Source organism: Varroa jacobsoni, unplaced genomic scaffold, assembly GCF_002532875.2.
Source record: "Varroa jacobsoni isolate VJ856 unplaced genomic scaffold, vjacob_1.0 scaffold_974, whole genome shotgun sequence".
NCBI classification, from domain to species: Eukaryota; Metazoa; Arthropoda; class Arachnida; order Mesostigmata; family Varroidae; genus Varroa; species Varroa jacobsoni.
Genome location: NW_019213876.1, coordinates 213,736 through 236,401, shown reverse-complemented (window position 1 = coordinate 236,401; position 22,666 = coordinate 213,736). Strand labels below are relative to the sequence as shown.

General features: G+C 39.0%; 1 protein-coding gene and 1 long non-coding RNA gene across 4 annotated transcripts in view; both read right to left on the bottom strand.

The window, feature by feature from the left end:
* Positions 1-22,397, bottom strand: part of RhoGAP1A (Rho GTPase activating protein at 1A) — a 27,695-nt gene extending 5,298 nt beyond the window's left edge. The window contains exons 1-11 of one of the 3 annotated variants that reach the window (XM_086970502.1): positions 18,755-22,397; positions 7,583-7,668; positions 6,950-7,048; positions 5,803-5,913; positions 5,271-5,372; positions 4,957-5,154; positions 4,662-4,859; positions 4,126-4,140; positions 1,496-1,669; positions 684-797; positions 259-408 (exon numbers count right to left, since the gene is read on the bottom strand). In XM_086970502.1, coding sequence (XP_086826628.1) covers positions 259-408; positions 684-797; positions 1,496-1,669; positions 4,126-4,140; positions 4,662-4,859; positions 4,957-5,154; positions 5,271-5,372; positions 5,803-5,913; positions 6,950-7,048; positions 7,583-7,668; positions 18,755-20,423 — 2,916 coding nt within the window. In that variant the 5' untranslated portion in view covers positions 20,424-22,397. The remainder of the gene's footprint in view (positions 1-258; positions 409-683; positions 798-1,495; positions 1,670-4,125; positions 4,141-4,661; positions 4,860-4,956; positions 5,155-5,270; positions 5,373-5,802; positions 5,914-6,949; positions 7,049-7,582; positions 7,669-18,754) is intronic. The other 2 variants (XM_022842205.2, XM_086970501.1) reach the window with 2 other exon arrangements.
* On the bottom strand, positions 8,353-11,034 carry LOC147752799 (uncharacterized). Its single transcript, XR_015313075.1, has 2 exons — positions 10,663-11,034; positions 8,353-8,426 (listed from the first exon to the last, which is right to left on the bottom strand). It is a non-coding gene; the product is annotated as an uncharacterized LOC147752799 (long non-coding RNA).
* Positions 22,398-22,666: the final 269 nt, after the last annotated feature.

The following is a 22,666-nucleotide window of genomic DNA, read 5'->3' as shown; positions in this document are numbered from 1 at the left end:
ATTGCGGGCAAAAAAGGAAGCTTTTAGACTCGTTAATGCTTCGACCAACGTGAAAATATTGAATAATTGCTGATTTTCGCTCATTAACCAAAAAGGATGCACTGTTTTTCACCATTACGAGTTTGTTGTCCTATTCGAGAATGAATTGGCTTTCTTCTGGTATTAAAAGTAGCGGATGACCGTACGCCCGTTACGACGAGTAACCGCCAAAATCAATAGTGCAAACTGTAGGATATTGACATTTATTCGTTCACAAACCTTGTGGTTTTTATGGCCGATTTTAAACGGCAGATGAGGCGAGTGAAGCATTAATGCTGCTTCGAGATCGCTCAATTTTCGCCGCAGCTTGTCCATAGGACGTGAGGTTGTCACTCCACCTTGACATCCAACTGGACCGCGTTTGTTTTCCTGCAATATTAAGAAGACAGCTTGAGCATTTTTGGGCATGTCCAAAGATAAATTATTTGTGTCTAATCATGTCTAAACTATGTAATAGGTAAACTTATATGTAAATCCTAATTTTTTCTTATGGGTCAAATAGAAGATGTCCTTAATATTGAATTTTTTTTTTAAAAGTACGCGCTTCTTTAGCTCGATTTAAATTAATAATCATCTATTATTACATTACTTAGGATACATTAGTTAATATATTGTGTAAGTACGAAGAAAAAAGCAATACTGACTAGCTTTCGAATCTGATCTCGAATCGAGTTTGCTCTTGAACGAAGCTGGCAAACATTCGCCGGATGCTGTTCACGGATGGGCTCTGCTTCCCCTTCGGGATCTAATAGGGTCACCTAAAATTAAAAAACGAATTGACATCTATATGGTGGCCATTTTCCAAAATCTAGTTATCAGAAGCGATGAAGCAGGGTTTATGGAAATGGGTAATTTAAACCATTCTTAAAATACGTTAAAACCATACTTTTATTTCATAGACACAAACATTCTTATTGAGGCGAAGAGGGAATATCTTTTTTTTTGGTAAATAAGGAAGTAACATCGAGCTTTCTGGCTGGACGTTTATATATTAAAAGTAGACACTTTCACGCACATTAGGTAAACTTTAAATTAGGGTCAGGTATAATCCATCCGCCTATCAAAACGGAGTCCAATAGTTCGAAGGGGGTAGAGTAACCACACGGCAATGCTTTTGTACAATAGTGAAATATATACAACACCAACAGCCCAGCTAAAAGCCTTACACTTTTATATATACATATATATAAATGTTCTTAATAAATTAGCTGTGAAAGGTTCTGAACATAATGTATACAGATTTTCATTACATCAGAGATGTCCATGCAGTGTTACTTTAATTGTTGGAAATTGAGCGCCATCTTAGAGAAATATGTCGTGTCATAAGGCTAGCACCTCTTTATTTATCTCTGGCCTCTTGAAGGTGTCTTTGCTGGCACGCCGACCCATAGACGTAAGATTAATCAAGAGTTCAGTCGGCGGTACAGCAAGCTTCACAAACGACATCCATACGTACCTCGTTGAGAGGAATAAACCATTTGACCTCGAGGTACCGAGTGCGTCCGTTTGTTTTACACTTAGCGCAAACGAGAACGTCGTTGAAAAGGAACAAATGCCGAAGCTTTCGGTGTCCCTCCAGTTGTACCATAAACACATTACGCACAACGTGTCTCGAGGCCCGATCCTGTAACTGTTTAATATCAAATGAAAAAGTGAAGTTACGTCATTTTCGATCGATTTTTCTAATTGTTTAGTTTAATTAAAATAGCAAAATCTATGTTTTCTTCACATGTACCTTGCCAACGGCTGCCGCTTTAGCACAAACAATCCTGCCATAGTGAAACCTCTTTATTTTACCCCTGAGAGCATAGCATTGCCCTGAGATGTTCAAATCTAACCGTAGCAACACAAATCCTATAGCATAGAGGATTTCAATGTCAGCACATAATCGATTTTTTTTTAAATTAAGCTACATATTCTTACTGAACATTTTGACGGTAGTAAAAAATTATGGTCTATACCTTGCTATCGAAATCAAAAAGGAGCCCAGATTGTTAATATTCGTTCTATAATAATCTTCGATCTTCATGTCATGCTCGATGTATTGTTTATAAAGCGTTTTTGGTAAAAATTTACAGCAAGTGTTTCGGGTATTTTTTGGAATAGTTCTCAGCATAGTTATAACAATTGTTTAGGGCCTTAAAGGGCCTGTCATCACTCTCCTCTCTGTCATAACTCGTTTTCGTATTGCATCAGCCTTCAAGTGACAGTTTTAGATCATTAAAGAAATGTAAGATTCTTGTAAACAACGTTCTTCAATGCAAAAAGTTGTTTATTTTGCTATAATACAAAACTTCGAATACCTTTTATAATATTGAACAAAATTTTACAATAACGAGTAGGTCAGTCCGGAACTTAGTTTAACAACGTGCCGCGATTGCCAACTTGCTAATCTTCAAGCGTATTATAGCCTTTGAAGAATAACCTTGATAACTTTTAGAAGATGTTCAGAAATAACGTTTAGCTTACTAATCTGGTTTTCTTTTTCTTAATTTTCTTTACTCTTTTCGTGTAATATCAATCGCCTAGGATTTGCGAAAGCATATAACGTATTATCAAGCCAATAACACAAATTAAAATTTTTTACTGGTAAAATTGTCCGCATTATACCCTAACCCCTGCTCGTATCAGAATCGGTTTCATCAATTTTGCGTACCTTTTTATAAACTGTTATTGCTCTGAAAGTAGCTCATTTCAGCTTTTATGCTTGAAAAACAAGAACAAGGCGAACGGAGTGTTTTCTTTCGCTCTCTGAGCCTACTCCATTTGCCTTCTATCGCGGCTCCGTAATATCATCATGAATGGCCGAGGGTAAATCACTCTCGTGTAGGAGAACTTTTAAAGGCTTCGTTTTGTCAGCATCAGGTGGGTCACATCCACTTGTCTTGACATGCCCAGCAACAAGCGGATCAAGTGACACTCATCGATCGTCCAACAACACTTTTCTTCTCTTCCATAATGTTCTCTTACTTGTCTTAATCTTACACATAATTTTCATTTTAAAAACAAACGTATAAAATCGGCAGCTGTGAACACCAGCGGTGAACACTCAGGCGACGCTAACATCGAATAGTGGGAGATAAGGTTAAAATAAAGATTGAATATTGGCTTTTACTGCGGGTAGGTAAAACAACGATTTTCGTTATAACCTATGGCTGCCGATGTTCCTCTATTTATTAAACGGTTCCAAAGTTATTTATGTGAACTTTCATGATTATATAATTGAGTGTAACGTAAAATCTTTATAAATGATCATTCATTCTAACGTTAAGCATTGATATATGTATATATATCGGAACGTTGTTGAAAAGACATTTACGTTTTAGGAAACGACAAAAATTTGCAATTGCGCACCTAAAAATGATACCCACATCATTTAGTTACTGCATATTTAAAGTAAGCCGACAAATGTATAACCAACAACATCTTGATGTGGTCCGGCACGATTTCAAACAGATTCTTTTACCATTGTTGATGTCTTATATTGATGCAAGATGTTTCCAAGGCTCTTCGGACTTGAAACGGAGGAAGTGTCGACACCTCCGGAAAACGAATTATTAAGGAGACCTCGTTTTTGACTGAATGGACTTCACTAAATCGTCCCGATTCTTTTTACTACTTTGTATTCTGATGACAAACGAAATCTTTGGGACATTATAAAAGAAGCTATTTCACTTAAATTGTAAACGCTACTGTGGATAGATTAAGGTTTGCGGTTGTTTGTGCTCAAGGACTGTGCAAACAAAAAAGATACGTTCATGGTAGCTTGTCGACAAAAAATAGCAAACTCTTAGGACTTACAACTCTAATATCGCAAGCTAGTTATGTCCTCATGTGTGTATGATTATTATTATTATATAATAATTCAGTGATTAGTTGATAAAAAGGTGTGTGGATGCAAATGGATGCCGTTAGTGACTAGTAGACAGCCGCCTAGTACAGCGGTCTAAGAAGTGAGAGTCTTAATAGTAATGGACACAAGTAAATACAAGCTAGCAGGGTAAGTAGCAGTAGTAGTAGCAGTTGATCTCAAGACACAAAACAGTTAGGAAAAGTGTCTTCATTTCAGCTAAGAGCGTCACTCACCAATCGAGACGGAGGCTGCAGACAACAACAACAACAACAACACGGAGTCACAGGGAAACCGATAAAAAACAATTTAAACACGAGTACAAAAACGACAGCATAGCATTTATATAATGTAAGAACAGATAGTAAATTACCGTAAGAGCAATAAATCAAATAAGTCCCCAGCCACAGCATTTAGTAATAACACGTTCATCCTAATTATTAATCACCTCTAATCTGCGATGCTTATGCGTCTACGTAAGTGTTTCTAGGCGAGATGCCTGGGAAGTTCGTGTTGAATAATACTACTTAGTATAAATTAAAAAACTTTAAACGACCTTGCCAAATATCTTCGAAACAACAAGTTTGTGTGCTTCCTAAAAATTTACCATCACTGTAACGTGGTTCGTTTTAGTGTATTAATTTGGTGCACAAAGGATGATTACGTTCTCTCGCATTTCAGCTTAGCTAACCATTGTGGCGCTAAAAACAATGGCCATTCCCAACCGAACGGCTTGAAACATTGCCGTGTATTGTGATTTTAATTAACTTACGGGAAACATGCTCTCCAAAGTGCTGTTCGTTTTAAGGTTTTCCAGGAAATGTTGGGTAAGCTTGGAGGCTGTTTTAAGGTTGTTATAGTCCGGATGCGAGAACGACGTAGCCTGAAGCAGGTCATCTATGACAAGCGCGTTTTTCTGAATTCTCGCCACTGGCTTGTGCAGAAGATCTTCAAGAGATGTTGTCTGGCCCTGTGTAGTGAAGCCGAACAATGCACATTTAGAATTATCCATTTTGGATACATTTTGTGCTATTATGCTTTATCCTTATTTACTAACGTTGACTTACCTTCATTTTCATGTTTTTGGAGAGTTCATCGAACTTGGCGTTGTTGATTGAACATCTTCGTACGGTCTCAATGGCTTTTGAGTAGTTCTGCAAAAAAAGATTATACACTTCTAGTCGGCTCGCTAAAAACTTAAAATTTTCCCCAATAGTCGGTCGCCGAATCTCTATTGCGCCTCCTGCACCGCTTACGGTTGGATTCTGAAATGTTGAGAAGAAACATGGACATGATATATGATAAATTTCCATCTATATCTTCAAGTTAACATTACCAGGGCAGCTCATTCCTGTTTAATACGTGTTTTTTCGGGACTAACCTGCAGATTTCTGCGCAAACCATCTCTGAAGTTCCGATGAACGTCCAGAAGCTGTTCAATCTTAAAGAATATTGTATCTACATCCTCCCTCGAAAGAACCGCCTAAGCGCAAAATAACATGTGCAAATATGTTAAGGGTAGCCGCTAAAGCACGGTCGCAACTTAAACATGGTAACGTTATGGCCTACTTATCAAGTATAATTTAGTCGGCAAATAAATATTGGCCTATTTATTACTAAATCTTATGATAGTGGCTTGACTTTTTCAGATGATGTTTCCTTATCACACTGACATGGAAAAACTGCAGAAACCTAAAGCGTTTGCTATAAAAAGAATGAACATTTGAATTTTATACAGTAAATCTGCAATACACTATTTTTATTCGACTATAAATACGCCTGAAAGCAGAGCACAGCCCAAAGCGACAGTGTTCCTTGATCCAGAAAGATCACGGCCTATACCGTGTCCTTATTTAGAACATCGAATTCTGGCTATTTTAGTAATTCTCATTACTCATTTAGTTCAATCGAACCTGGTTAGTTCTTGTTGCGCTCCCTAATGCTTTTCCATATTGATGAAGGACGTCCAAACAGTCTACGTAAGCGGTCTCACTTTCAATGACCGATTCGATAATTTTACGCACCTGCAATATAAACAAATTCTGAACTATGATATTAATTCATGTGATCTTATTCACTGAAGCCTCTAGTTTCCTCTAGTCGTAATTATATAAACACCTCCAAATCGGGAAACAAAGTTACTTTAAGTGGGCAGCGGTTGAATCCATGAAGATTCTTAAAAGCCAATCGTTTAGAAGTATTTTTTACCATCCCGGTGTAGAAAGTTGTATGTTCTACGAAGCTAAACTGCTCACCATGCAATGGCTATGACAATAAAGTTCGAGAAAATCAATTTTTTTCATTTATTTTGGAGAGAAAAATACTGGATTCTGAAAGTTTTCTAGATGTTTTCTCTCTCTGTAGAGTTATCACTTCACAGTTGTTTAAACTAAAGTTTAAATAAATGTTTAAAATAAAAGCACAGAGATAAATAGAAATCGATTAAACCAGTGAACAATTAAATGTATATCACTATAGCTTAAGTGTGAATGAGGAAACAACTGCAGTCGAAGCAGAGTCTTTATGGTCAACGCGTTTCAACGTAATTTTTGTCCAAGCCAAAAACAGCTCGAAAACATCTAAATTAGAAACAAAGTGAAAATTATTCTTGCTTTAAGTTAAGAGTCCTATCAAATCAAATGCGTTTTGCGTAAACCGATTAGTAAAACCAAAGTTATTTTTGATCTTCAAAAATGAATAAAGAACTAAAAAACAAAATACTACCATTACCGATAAATCTCACCGTTTCCAGTATAAATCAAAAACAACAGCTTTGTATATAATGTGTAAGCACTAAAGTGATATAACCCATATGCTGTTTGCAATCAGCCTTAGAAAACTCCTTGCAACAACAATCTGAATATTAAAGTTCGATTGCTTTTTACTAATCACCAATCAATAGAAAAAAAATTGAAACTATTCACTAATCGGCTCCTTTGTTTAGATTTCAAAGATAGTATATGGCATTACAAGAAGGTCGTGTTTTACAAAAAGCGTCTAGCGTTTCTCTGGAGTTTGTAATATAGAATGAAAAAACGAACATAATTCTTCGACTCTTACCACTCCATCCACTTCCTTAGCCTTATCGGGACTGTCTTCAACTAACGATGAATTCGAGCCCTGTGAACGACGCAATTGTTTTTCAGGGATTTCGCTTTCCTGCAAGGGGACAGAGGATAAAAATTCCGCACAATACGTACATGAAAATGTACTCAATCTGTTTCTTTATAGATTACAAATTAAATTGATTTGACCTATGTTTTATTACTATTAAATTATCAACGACACGCTCAGAATATAAATATATAATATTTTACGATTACTTCGATTGCGTGTTACGTGCTGTACGTCGCACGGAAGGGGAAACGAGGAAAAGGGAGAGAAGGGGTTGTCAGAGAGAGAAGTCATCAGAAATAAAAGCTGCTAACGCATATTGCCAGCTTAACTACTTCGTTTACCTCTTCCTAATAATCAATAAGGAGTTACTCTTAAGTATCCTAAAGGTATAGCTGAGGTAATCTTTAGTTTCTTGAGGACAAGAGACCCAGCAACATTTCAAGGAACACAACTTAAGACGTGAGGCGCAAGTAAATTAAATTAATATTTTACAAAACAAAACTCACCGAATAAGGAACTATCATCAGTTATAGAAAAGAATAACTATTATACATATATAGTCATGGTGATACGAACATGCTTTTCTTTGCTTTTTTTTGGTCGGTGGAGTTGTGGCGATGTCTTCGAAGATAGGTACGACTCCATTGAACTGCTATATACACCTGCAACGGAGAGCAAAAAGTATCTGTAGTGATTCTATACTCACCGTTGGCTTTACGAGAAAACGTACTCGAAATCTACAGCAAAAGTTTAGCGTAGCAATTTGAATTAAAGCAAGGGAAATACAGGTTTACTGTCTGTGTACAGACCATCTCCAGTAACGCGTGAATTAATAATGTGCACATTGTATAGTTCATCATATTATGATAAATTGAGCCGTTATCCAAAAAAAATTATTCGCTCCGTTCAGTCGGACATTCAACCGGAAGGCCAACTAACTTAGCACTAAGTGCTCACAATTCGGGTTTGTCTAAAATTAACGCCAATCTACCGTATGGTCATATATGACAGTAGCAGACTTACATCTGAAGACTGGAGAGGTTACCACAGCATTGTTAACTTAACAGTGTAAACACCAAAGCACCACAGGTAACCCGCTAATGTTATCACTGAAGGCTGGAAACAAACTAACTTATTCGAAAATTCGCAGTTTTGTACAACACGCATAAACATAAACTGTCTTACTTTGTCGTTCTGTCTTTTTACAAGCTAAAGGAAAAGCGTACAGTTTGTTTATAAGATTTACTGAGTAAGTGAATTTTATTACTGGAGTAGGTTCTTTTTTGTTTTTTTTCAACAACAAACAATAAGGGGATGCGTTATTGATGGCAAACATAGAAAATGCTCACTTTGAACATCTTTGAACGTTATGGTCAGCACTTCTATGCTTATTTTACTGGTCGACGACGTAATACGGCTCCTAAAATTAAGAAAAATAAAAATGCATTTAAAACTACGATCATTTACGAAACTCAAGTCCGGCGTAAGTTTAGTACGAGTTTCTCGTTCATTAAATACGCAATAAATATAGAATTTTAATATTATCAACATTAATGAGTTGAATAGAACTATATTACAGATACGTAGGCAAGTATCTGAGATAGCACGTTATTGTTTTGTTGATACTTAGTACAGATATATACGGCTAACGTTATTTTCACTAATATGAAAGGTGACCGTATAGAAAAAAGGCAGTTAAGGCAGAGACTGCCTTATCGCCCACTGGCTAACAACGTTTTCAACAAGTTCTATGCTAAATTCCTGGCATATAGTGTAGTACAACAAGTAGGCGGCGACGATAGTAACAACAGCATCGTAAGGCGAACATTCGTTAAATATCGGAAGGTAGCCAAACAGATTACATCAAACAATCCAGGGCAGAAAAATGAAACAGACGCCTGCTGACGTCGTCATACGGTAGTAGTGTTATATTTATACATAAGTAATGGTAATCCAGGTGAGACGCGCCGTTAAGCAACAACTGGATCCTTACGGAAACAATGATTCTTTACTGCAGACAATCACTCCCGCTGCGCCGCCTGTTCTAGTCCCCCGCCTTTTTACCTAGGCCTGTTTTAAGAGCCAGTACAACCTTATGAAAACTCTCAGTCAGCGCACTTATATCCACTTGAATCGGAGAGTAAGTTAAGGCTGCATTAGAAACCAAAGGATTGACACGCACCTTTCATATGGCGTTTGACCATGCCAACAGTTACAAATAATGAATAGCTGTCAATTCCTATAGCACGGAGCTCTCTACCAACCACTTTTCCGCTAATACTGCTGTTAGTGGTTGTTGTCTAAAGCGATGCAAAAGTTTCCTCTAGCTGCTGTTATTTTGTAGCCTGCCAACCAGGCCAGTAACAAATGAAACCGTGTGTCGTGTGAGAACTGAGAAGCTACATGTACTACCTGCGAGATAATGAATCGGATGTTCCCGTTGAGATCAGCAAAGGTTCACACATTTGCATTAGCCAACCGATTCTAGAAATGGCTTTGTCTGCTGCAATTCTGTACCCAATGCTCCAACGCTTAGTGAATTCCTGAACCGTACTTTTAGAGATTATGACTATTAGAAATGTGTTGAATTAGAACAGTACCTTATGCAATCAATAATTGAGTGCTATGTCAAATCATTAAGCCAGCAGAGAGAGAGAGAGAGAGAGAGAGATGTAGCCCACGATAAAATAAATATCTCCCGTATAAAAATCTAGTGAATCGTCCATATCGTTCAGAAATAACATAAGTGAACTCAGATCTTCTTAGAAATACTAACAGCGACAAGTAGTTGAATTCAACCATATTGGCCCACAGTATGTGCTAACGCGATCTCTGCTTACCGAGATCAACAATTGACGTCGGTCCCCCGCCAAGGTTTGATAAACAGGCGATAAGCTATCTACCGTTCGGCAGGCTCAATTTGGCTACAATTGCTGGTCTATGCATTCTACTTTTATATTTTAGCCTCGTACAGCAGTGTTTCTTTCAGCTTTTTTTTTAGTGATCCCCAAGAGACCAATGATTTATGTCGACACAAAAGCTCAGACTGTGTTTTACTGCGTTTGTCAAGTGGTTATTGTCCTTTCGTCCAGTATGGCGTGGCTGGCCCGACCGGTAGCGATTCATATTATACCTTTTTTTTTGCTGAGTCATACGTTAAAGGAATACGGTCATCAAATACTGGTAAATTGGAATATAATACGGCAGCCAATTACATAGTGTTGGGTACGTTACAGTTCCTCCCAATTCTGCGATAGTCTTATTAGAACCTAACTTGCTTGAGAGAAAGCAAGCATTACGATTTCGAAGAATGTTTCGTTCAAAATATACAGTAAGGAAATATTACCTATCTATTGACGAAGCAACTTCTTACGTTTTTAGTAGAAAAAAACGTTGAGTAGAAGATCCATTTACAAGTAAACAATAAGCCATTATTTTTCTTCAGCCTACAGCTAAAAAAACATTATTCATAACGATCGAATTAGGATACGATTAACTCCTCTATTTTAGCTGTACATACTAGTACAGATGTACACTAGGATGAAACGTATTACAATCACTTTAGGTATCATGATGATCATCACTATCGGATCTTCTGATACGATATCCTTAGCTCTGCCTGTCGAGCAAAGGCTATGGAATAATTTGTAACTTACTTGTCCGCAATTGATAACGTGTGGTTCTAATGCGCAGGGATGACACCGAGATTGACTGAAAATGATTGTGTATGTAAACCTGAAGAATACTACAAAAGCGAGAGATACCCTGATTCGAGCTGTCTTGCTCTGTAACGTGTCGTAAGTCGATTTGCGGATAGAGTTTAACGCCATTTCACCACAGCATAGCTATCGCCAACTTTTTTTTGCTACCTTAGAGTAAAATCTATTTAACAATGTTCGGTGCTTTATTTTGCAAATAGCGAATGCACATAATCCCTAATTAACACAAACAAGTCTTTCGACTTTGTTATGCAACAAGATCAACCGATTCTTGGATACAAGAAGTGTGTCGTAGCTAAAGGCAAAATATCATACTGCCTTGTAAGATCATAAGCGCGAACATTCATTTTTAACAGTCTATAACCAGTCGAATATAAAGAAAGTCAACGATAACTGGCCAGTGCAGATCGGCTGATGGTCTTAGACAGAGTAGTAGCAGCAGCAACGGATCAGTGCTGCTTTCCTCACTCCTTCATTCGACACACACTTAAAAACACATCCAGATACAGTGCGTAATTCGTCAATGAACCAACAACCACCGTCAAGCACTACCGTCTAACAGCTGGATGGAACGGGCAAGCCGGACGGAACAAACCGTTAATCCTTACGGGGCCCTCTATAAGCGACCCCTACCCTCATACTACGTAATAAGTATGATGTAACTCCGTCAGAGCACTAACGTCCAATCAGCCCACTAGATATGTTTGCATGCAGGTGCAGGTACAAGTGCCATCACCTGTGCCGTTCAGATCTCGTCTCCCAGGGGATAAGTCTGATCCACTTTTTCAGGCTTCCCTCTCTCTTCCCAATCTACAAAGACCCCACTGTTTGCATGAGGGCAACTTTGGTGTCACTCATACCCGGGGCCTCTGCTTGACAGTCATGCAGCATGGATTAGATGTCTCTTCTTGCTAATGCTCAAGAGGCAGCGTTGACGCAACAGCAGTGTTGGTGACACAAGCGAATGCGAAACAAACACGAATGTCACGCGATAACAGATAGACCCAGTCTTGGTGCAACTGAAACGACACCCTTATAGATACACGACGATTGAGCTTATCCGTAAGGATAACTTCGTAACTGCAACGGTTCATTAAAAGAGAAGTTTCGAGCTCTCCAAAAGCTTGCATATTCTAAAGCAAACGACACGTTAATTCTTTTATCGAGTTCAAAGCTAGGGCTGTATATACGTGAACAACAGATGACCTTCTATTCATAAATTGCTCACAGAGATTTTTATAATATAATTAGTAAAAATTATTTTGGTCTTTCTAAGTATCACGTGGAACATTTTTGTAATTAATCTATTTTTTTTATACTGCGAAAACCTGTAACTATATTGATCTAGCAAAATAGTATTTAATTACTGGTTATCGTTTGACTTTGGCTATATTTATTTGAAAGCTAAGTTCCCATGTATATCAGTAAAGTATTCCATAAACAGCTTTGAGAAAGAGGCTACCCGTAGCGTCGTTCGTAATTTGCCATAATCGACGTTTTTTTTTTTAAAATGTAGCTAATTTCTTTAAAACCGACATTACAGATTCGACCAGTGATGTATAGAGCATGTAGTTGGTTCGTAGATAGACATCTCAGAAAAGGCTAAAATAGAATTCGTGGAAAACGCTCAAGCAGTATTTTGTATCTTACAATTCACTGCAATTAACGTACTCAAAATGCAAAGCTGGTAAATGTACTTAAAGAAAAATGTTTATTGCTGAGCATAATAATTAAGCCTGATGCTGATCACGGTTTGCCACAGCTGATAGTAGGACTGTTCAATAGTAAATTTCCTTAGAAAGTAGGTCGGCTGCATTGGCCACAGTTACGGCAAGCAGATGCCTATTCTGTATTACTACTGGTATTACTCACTTATAGGCATCTTTTTGGCGCTAACAGAACGCGTTCGAGGTTTGAAACGTTACGCCAAAAAACCTATTCTCACGTGTATGAGCATCGATTTTGAAGCTATCTACAGAGTATATTACTGTCTGTGCTTATACTAAAAAAACGAAACAACATACGTAACAAATATGTTAGTGGATCTAATCGAAAACGAATTTAATGACAAAAAATTGAACCATAGGAGAAAGCTCGCCGTCAACATTTTTTTCTGACTGCTCACAGTGATAAACGACGTCTGCCGCAAACTTCCATTAATTAAACAGTAACCTGCTCTGTTTCCGACTAATTTTTACTGGCTGCTTCCCCATTTTTTCTCAAAACACAACGCTGTTCGGAAAATATACACTATATATACACTAGTCCAAATGACTATAACTGTTTATTTACATATAACTAATGCGTAATTAATTGTAAAACAATTCTCCTCTTTTCAAAATTATTATCGTTCTGATTAAGATACTATTTGCCAACGCTGGACTATTGATTCATAAATCTATTTAGTCTTGTGAAGCATTCTTGCTTAATTGCGAGCTTAAATCTTCCGTCTGTTTTTAGGCATAGACTGGGCTTTTAACGTTCTGCCACAGACGTCAAAAAGGCAGAGTTATCTATGGAACCTCTTCGTCCAACCCATCTGTTTAGAAGATTGTCATCAAGATACAATCAAGACCTATCTCCATGATTATAGTACAGGTGCTTCGTTATGTTAAAAATAACATTCGCCATCTTGGCCAAAGTCCTCTATGCATCTTATTCACTCCTTTCCGAGTATAAATCACACTGGAATTTTCTTTGGTTTCGATTGCCTTTATTTAAAATCTAATTCTTTCACTTACAATACCTTAAGCTAAAGCTGTCAATGTGTTTAGCCCTTAGGAACGTTGCCTATAAATATCTTTTATGGCTTCGTTTGTTGCAAGCTTATCGTTTATCTCATTAATTGTAATTTACGTACTGAAACTCCATGCGATATTTCCTTTGTATTTCTGCTATATGTTTGTACTCTTAATAACATTTTATAATGATTTTTTATTTAAACGTTAAAGAATAGTTTATAGTTTTAACCTGCTAAACACCGCATGCATTCTTGGGGCATTCTGAGTTTATATAGGGGGACTCTTTGGCGTGTTGTTGGTCGTAACGGACGTGCATTCGTTCACTACTCCTGGTACCAGATAAAAACCTTTTTTAAGACAAATCAAAAAGATTTGAGCGATCAATGAACACGCGATCTTTCCGAGCTGGACGAACTCTCACCACAATTAAAAACCTAATTTTTTTGCCCGAAGTCAACGGTCTATTGGCAGTTTTCAATGATCTTCTGAAAAATCAGAACGAGGTTTCCCCAAGGCAGACCGAGCGATTTTATGTAGACATTAGATTTAACGGGCTCGAAAAATCACCAGATGTTTCAAAAAGCTATTTTTGATTCACATAGTCTTTTTAAAAAAAGGTTGAACTGCCATTTTAAAGAAAATAATATCGACTGGTAATGGGGTCGTCTCGATAAACACTAATGATACGTTTTTTTGATAATCTTTGCGCCTTTTTCCACTTTCGATCTTTTCGGAACTTTTTATCTGCGTCTAGACTGAAACTTATATACGTTGGAATCTTTTATAAGCAACATATTTGTGTCACACTTTAACGTGTTAACACCTACCCGAATTGAAACTGTGGCCATGACTATCAGCAATGACGTAAAGGTCATTGAAACATTTACTTTTGTACAATTACAGTTTTAAAAGCAAGGCATAATAAGGATTTTAAATCTAGTCGTACCGTCCTGTATATATATTTATATATTAGATCGTCGAAAAACGATTTACGGTTTTACATGATTCTGAACTGTTTGAAAGCTGAGGTTTCACAGTTGTGAATGTGCTAAAATTGGTTTAATGTTTTTATTGAGACTCAAAATAAAATACCTTAGGCATAAAGAAAAGTTCTACAGAAAATAACTCAGTAACGCGCATAACCTGGACTGATGCCAAAATAGGTGGTGCTGCGTGTTTGGTAGGATTGTAAATCAATTATACATTTTGAGCTCCTGTTATCCGAAAAAACGACTGATTCGGACCTCTGCTGCCAACAATTAACAAAATTGCAAAAACGCACTGAGAAAAATAGATTGGAACAAAAACCGAAACGAAAAAGCCTTGTCTTCTACCATGACAATGCTAGGCTGTACATATATTCAGATACTCGGCGAAAATTGAAAGAATTCGGATGACAAACTTTAACGCATTTACTGTGTAGCCCAAATCCGGCGCCATTCAAATTATAATCTGTTTGGGTTCTGCAGAGCTTTTAATGGGGTTAATGTAGTTTCAATGGACAGATGCAAATATCATTTGTCAAAATTGTTCGCCCGGAAGCCACAGTTCTACAGTGATGAGATTGTGATGTTACCAAAAAAAGGCAGAAGATCGTTAGTCCAAATGACTCGTACTTGATTCAGGAATATTGTTCAAAAAATATAACATATTTTTTTAAATATAAACATTTTTAATTTAAAAATATAAACAATATTTACTTTAGCTAAAAAACCTTCGCTAATTTTTCCACCGACTTATGTATATATATATATACACATATACGCGTGCCACATCCTGTATATTGTCGACTTCAACGTAAGTCCCATAGCCAGTTAATCATTAAAAGGAAGTGGCTTCATTCGAGTTTCAACGGCCTGTAACTAAGATTCTAAGATTCTGTAAGATCCTAGAAATCTTACGAGTATTATTTGTATTTATAGATTAAAATACTTAACTATGGGTTGATCATAGTGAAATAATTATCTTATTTAACTTACAACATGTAAGGTTATACTTGCCTGCGAATTAAATAGATTTTATTCATTTGTAATAATCATGAACCAAACCACTTTAAATCGAAAGAAGGGTTTTGTTAAACAGCATAACTTGTGCCCTGATATTAAAAAACCTTAGATAGTAAAATCAGCTATTACGCCTTAATACTCACAAGGAACGCAATAAGCGCCAGCTGCAACTTCTAATGTTTTCAGTACACTCAATAAATATAAATAGAATTGATCAAATATTTTAAATTATTGTTGAAACAGGATGCATCACATTTTGGTACGTATTTTTTATACGCAAACATTTAATTTAGTTATATTGAAAGCCAGATTTGTATCTCACAGAAAGCACACAAGGCAGCAGCTGACGCCAGTTCAAAGGCCAGCCATTTGTATTGCCTACCAGTACTTGAATGCATCTCAAGAGACCTACTATAGACGCCTATAACTGTTAACTGCTCAAATAGTGAACCATAAGCTTTTTACTACAGCTCTTCGGTAAAAGAAACCTTGCTATATTGGTTTATTGCTATAATGCGAGTCTGTATTGCGCTATCACAGTTCCCTTATTCATTAAGAGATACTCTGCGTACGCAGTACCTGCATACTATGACAACAGATGGCGCCACAAGTGCGGGCGTCGCTTGTATAGCATTAGTAGTAATGACAACAACGAACTCTTATATACGCAGGAGCATTATGTACACATATATATATATATATATATAAGAGGGACTGCGTCGATTTTTAACTAGGACGGCGATAGTAGAAAACATTGGTGTGTCCATTCTTCTTCTGTCCCCCCGCCCACCCATCCATCCGCCCTCTTTTGGTCAAGCAACAGCAGCAGTGGCGTTTGCTACTGCTATATTATTATCATAGTAGTTATCGATGGTCTTCGTATTCCTGTTGTTGACTTCTACGTGGCAAACAGCTTAACTGCGAAGCGGCACTTGGCCGTTACTGTTCTGCATATGGCGGCAAAGGTTCTATGGGTCTATGATGATGATGATGCGATCGCTACGGCTAGTCGTGTTATATGCGTGGGCCGAATGGTCACTATATAACAGCAGTTCAGATGTTGACAAGACCAGACGAAACTTGTGAGAATTTGGCAAAGTTACGCTACCTTTGTAGGAATATCAACCGTCGTTATGACAAGCAAATAATGACAATTTGCTTTTTCTACAAACAAGAATAATATGTTTGATATGCACATCACCGAGATACACCTCAAGCGACATTCAATTGAGTATGCTATGAAAACTATAAAAGATTTGAAGTGGATGACGGTAGTCATATGGCTAAAAGACAACTTACGCTCAATGCTTTATTGGCAGCATCGAGTCGTTCTTCGAGACTGTCCATAATAGAAATTTTGGAATAGTGGGAGAACAGAAGCAAAGTTACAAATAATGAGAGTTGCCAGTTACAGTCATACCACTGCCATGAGATCAGCAGGCCCATGCGCATTGCACGGCAAAACAGCATAACCATAGTCATAGCCACAGGGGCCCGAGTCTATGGCTCCACACAGCTGGTCTTCTGCGCCTTTACATAGTCGCTTGTCTCGCGCCGCGTATATGCTCATGTATTATTATAATTGAGGTATTCTCTCTCAAACCGTCGTCTCTAATACTCCTGCCGCTGATTTCAGCGGCGTTGACTTCCCTCCCTCCATCCCTAAACGGCACCACTACCGTCAGAAGACCGCCACTTCAGATAACGCGCAACTTTATATAACAATAGCAACAACGAACGAAACCGCTAGAACAACAGCAACAACAATGAGTCAACAAAAACTGTCTACCGATTTACACGTTTACAATCTTCTGCTGGCGTGGTCTGCCAGTCCGATGGTTAAAAGTTTACCTTGACTATCTAGGGCTGATTCTAGCACATGTAATGTGCATAGGAACCCGACTTACGTTGATGATCGGTGGACGACGTATGTTAAATAAGCTAGACATCATCAAGAAGCTGTCTTATAGTACTTTGGTATAATACACTAGACGTCGCTTTAACAAAAAAAAAAGCGTATTTATTACCGGTGTGGTAATTTTATTGGTTTTCCCTTACATCCCCATGAAGCTTCCCAAAACATTTTTGTAAAAATAACAGCTGTGTAATATACTTACATGCTTTATTTACCCGCGTCTACGTATCTCAACGAATCAGCACTGAATAAGCCTTTCTTGACGACGCGGGCAGTTAATTTGCAATAATGTGTAATAACCGGACAATCACATTCCACTCCCCTCTACGTTTTTCATTTAAGTTTAATCCTATTTGTGATACTGATAATGTTTAATGGTAAACTTGTTTTAAACAACAACAGGCCCTTTTTTTGCATAGATCTTGCGTGAGGAACACAACAACGTATAAACTCTATCGACTTCAGTATTTTAGCTAACTAACATGAATGTTACTGTTTTTCTTTTATAGCATTAAGCTTAACAAGTTGTTCAACGAAGAAAAATCGATTGTACTAAAACGCGGCTAATTGTCAGAATTACAGAGTACAAGGAAGATCAATATTGCAAAAATAGAAATGGATGGTGCGAATTCATATGCAAGCGAGCCATTTTGGACACAATTAACCCACCGAAATCAAACATCTCCAGCTAAACATTGCCATCTACTGATTAAGATGTCTAAAGTCTGTTGGTTTTACAAGTAGATACACCCCGCTCAGAAGAAACTAAAGACCTTTTTATTCTATCCGATAATAAAATATTAGTAATTAAAGAACGATGCTTACAGCAGTGGCTTTTAACAATATTATCAAACAATATTTAAAATTGCGAAATGTTAGTAAACATTACACTGTTCACAGATGTACAGTACAAAGCCCATACGGAAAGACAATTCTATGATCTGTATATTACATGTTTAAATATGTGTGTCATACACATGACGATGTGCATAGTGAAATGTGCATAGAAGACACACAGAGTAATTCATAAGTTAGCTTCTGTTAATGTATAACCGATAAACAACGCTTACGAGAGGGGCTACTTACAGCAAAAATACACAGTTTCTTTTTTGCGATAAACCAATTAAGGATTTAGAAATGTTTTGTTTAGAGCATTTGATACTGTAGCTAGTGTGTTTGGTTCGAATTGTATGTGATGATCAATGTAGAGTGTCCTAATAACAGGAGATTGGATTTTTATAAACGTTCCAACGATGGAATTTGACGATCGAAGAGATTTTGCCCAGGCGGCTCACATTGGATAAACTGAAAAACTAAAATGTATGAATATAAATATTCCGCCTAAAGGACACAGGGTTTTTACTCACCGGAATCTCCATCAAGGCGTTCTTCAGACCTTCCTCTACGTAAGGGAATCTGCGGGACAGGTGGAGCAATACCGCCTCCAGTTGGTTTTCCTGGCACTGGAGGTGGCCTTCTGCTTGGACGCAGTTCAGAGCCATCGCAACGACTTGCCACAGGTGCCCGCAAATCTTCGCAACTTTTAGCAATGGGCTGTAGAATTTCTCGTGACCGCGCGGACGGTTCCTCTCCATCACTATCTTCCTCGGTTGAGTCAGTGACCAGTGAAGCTGGGATACGTCCATACCCACCGAACTCAACGTAATCCTGCTCTGGCGCCTCCTGCCGACTGCCGCAGCGAACGCTATCGTATGTGCCATCCGTCGATTCTTCGGCATCAGTTTCATCCGCCGCCACAGTGTCGTATATTGGTGCGTCATCGAGACCGTCGAACGAACTGTCGTTTGAACTCAGGGTCGAAGTCTTATCGAGCTTACGGTGACCAGCATAATTACAATCGAGGTCCAGCAGTCCAGCGGCCGGCGATCCGCCGTTGCTCGTGGTAACACTACGCTCGCTGTTATGATGATGACTATTGTTATTACTGGTTGTAGTATTCATCATTGTTGTATCCTTGAGCGTATCCTTGAGTAAATGGAGTGTTGAGCGTTTGCTATTGCCGCTGCTATTGCTACGCTGTTCTGTTGTATCATCTCCAGCAGTCAGACGGCTACTCTGCGAGTGCGACGATGCGCTCGAGGCATGCCTCTCTAAACGACAACTCGCGCTTCGTTCCACCTGAAGAGCACTGGTTGCCGGACTGCTACCGGAAAACAACGAACTACGCTCGAGTGATGAGTCTGCGCTTTTTGTTGTATTGGTGTTTCGTTCAAGAGACGAATCATTCGATTTAGATTGTGAAGAACTGAGATCGCTGGCAGACGCAACCACAGAGGGATGGTCCAATGAGCGACTACATGTCGTAGACGCTGCCCGGTCGGCTGACGTAGGAGTAACCGGCGTTGAGGGAGTTGACGGTTCAGTCGTTGCCTGCCGAAAACTGCTCAGTGCCAGCTGGAATGATGATGTGCTCGACGCTGTCGATTGATTGGACAGCTGTGATCCAAACTTGGGTTTGCCAAAAGTTGATAAGGATGACTGGGCAACCTGAGCGAAAAGTGTGGATTCCGCCTCATCGGGCGTCGTAACAGGGCTCGTTGTTCCTAAGGCGTTGACAGTCGAGGCGGGAGGCCACCTGGCCACTCGCTTCGGCGGCGGCGCCGGGGGTTTCTTTTTAGGCCGAATTTCCCCTTCGTCTTGTGACGAAACAGCGATTACCGTAACATAGCTTTCAGGGTCAACAGGATTAATTGGTGGATTCGAGCTGTGAACAGCTATAGGAATCTCAGGTCCTATTTGAGAATCGTCTTTAAACGAGTTCTCGCGGGACAAAACCAGAGGTGACTGGCTTGCCGGCTCCTCTGAAGTTACGCTTCGACGCCGCTGGCGCTCATCGTTTAACGCTCGTTCAAAGTACTCTACGAGAAATTCTTCTTGAGCAAGTTCCTTACGTAACTGTGCTACACGAGCTTTGTGCGTAGTTAGCAACGTCTTCATGTCCTCTTCAAAAATGAGCGATAGTTTATCCTGAGGAAAACGATCCGCCCAGCTGCGCTGCAGGTCGGAAAACTCCATTATCGTTGAAAAACTTTTTTTCTTGCTAATACGTCACAATGCAATTCTTAAACGTTTAACTAGTTTTGTTCACTGGCAGTGCGGCAGACATTCCCAGAATGCAACAGATGTAAAATCTCCGCTACAAGCTACAGGCAGAACATTACTTTTAGGCTTTCTACGTGTCATATATGCTGCCTGATGAAGCGACATCACCGGGGATCACTAATTTTTAAATTTAGACAGAATCCTTCATAGACATCTTTTTATTCCGAATCGGTCCACCGCAACGTGTTAGTCACACTAGACATTTATCTCCAGGTTATCCCATAGATCAACTGATCACCAGAAACAATCACATTCCACAATGCCCACTGAGTACTTGCCGCTGTTGTAGAAACTGTAAAAATACTGCCGCTAATATCATCGGTGTTCTGTTCGACGCCATAGAACGACGTATAGTAATAATAATATTTACAACAATAACGACAACAAATACTATGATTGTACTGCTGTGTTGTTCCTGACTTGACTGACTGTCGTCGAATTCGCAGCAGCGGTGCCAAAGATGATGATGATGGTGGTGCTGCTGCTGCTGCTGTTTCCAGAGAGGCGATGACACAGACGTGCACAACGTCAGCAACTTCGAACGTGTTGGCTCTTACCAGTGCTGCTGCCGTTGGTTTGGACAGTCCAATTGTTGTTGTTGTTGTCTGAAGTGACTCCGAAACGCGGGTCTGTTGCTACCTATCTGTCATCCAGGATCAATGCAGGAACAAGCAGTCGCAGGCGGCAGCAGGCTGTAGTGGTCGTGCCGATGGTGCTGTTGCTGCTGCTGCTGCTGCTGCTGCCAGCGGTGCCGCCGCGGCCACCGACCGCACTCAGCCTGTTGACAGCCTGCAAGCACTTCACCTCTTACGTCGGTCCGGGTTCGAACAAAACCGTCCAGAGAGAATCTAAGCTACGCGTACACGAACGACTTGTGAATGAGGAACTAAAACAATACTATTCCGTCAGCGATATACCTTTTTTCTTTTGTAGTGCATGAAGTTTGCTTATTGTACGATTTGTTCAGTGCCCCACTGACAATTGGCCTTAAACCGACTCGATGCTGACTCAAATAGCAGTAACAGCGGACCTGCTCCTTTCATAAACACATTCACACTGACACTGTGTGTAACCGACCACCGTCATGACACATTGGTTCAGCAATAATCACTCGACGACGACGACGACAACAGTGGCAGCAGCGGTGTGCACTTTGCCGACGACGACGGGCAACAGCGGAGAAGCTGCAGCAAGCGAGCCGACAGCTGCGGAGGCAGCACCACAAACGGACGACAATAATAGCTCCCCGCACGGCTTTGTTTCCTTCTCTATTCACCCTTCTTTCCCAGATCCATCAACCACCTACGCCGCACAAAAACCAACTTAGTTTAAGTGACCGCCACAGAGGGCGCCACTGGAAAAGAACGCGCCCACAATGCGGACAACATTTCCCACCAAATGCATCTATCCCGTGTGATCTTGTATCTTGAAATCCAGCGACAAGATTTGCAATTTGCACAGCGTTGCTGCGATACAAACATAAAACTTTAACACAAGCTTTCTTATATCTACCAGAGTGTAGTATCACCGTAATTTTCAAGAAGCGTTATCCGACAAGCAGCTATATTTTCTGAAATTATCATGATCGAATTTTTTATGCACCCTAAATATGATTTTAGTAGTAGTTGAACACAAATGCAGCCGTGCTGCTGATTTGGAAGGTACATATGACCATTAAGTATTAACACGATTGGTGTAATATTGATATTTTTGGCCTCATGTAATTCGAGTCAAGTTTGTATATATGATTGTGCTGATCAAACTAAGTTTGCAAAAAGTCATGCAAAAGTCAAAAAAAAGTGACGACACTTTAGTGTTGTCGTCCTGTAGTGATTTACTAAACTAAACGACTGGCTTAAATCTTATAATTATTATGCTTTTTTCATTCTGGATGGTCAAACCATAGCCTATTTATAGTTAACTCTAAGCGATGAATTATTTACACACCATTCATCGTTTGGAGATAACATCTATAAATTTTCTTGTAATGACATATAAAGCTGAATTCGATATCCTAATTTGCTGTAAGTGAAAGAAAGATACGATGTAGTTATAAAAAAGAACCTAGCTGCCTAAAAGCTAAGGACCCAATCGATAGGTTAAATCGGCCTTTAACTTTGTCACTATTGTTCAAACGAATATCTGTTTTTATTCAA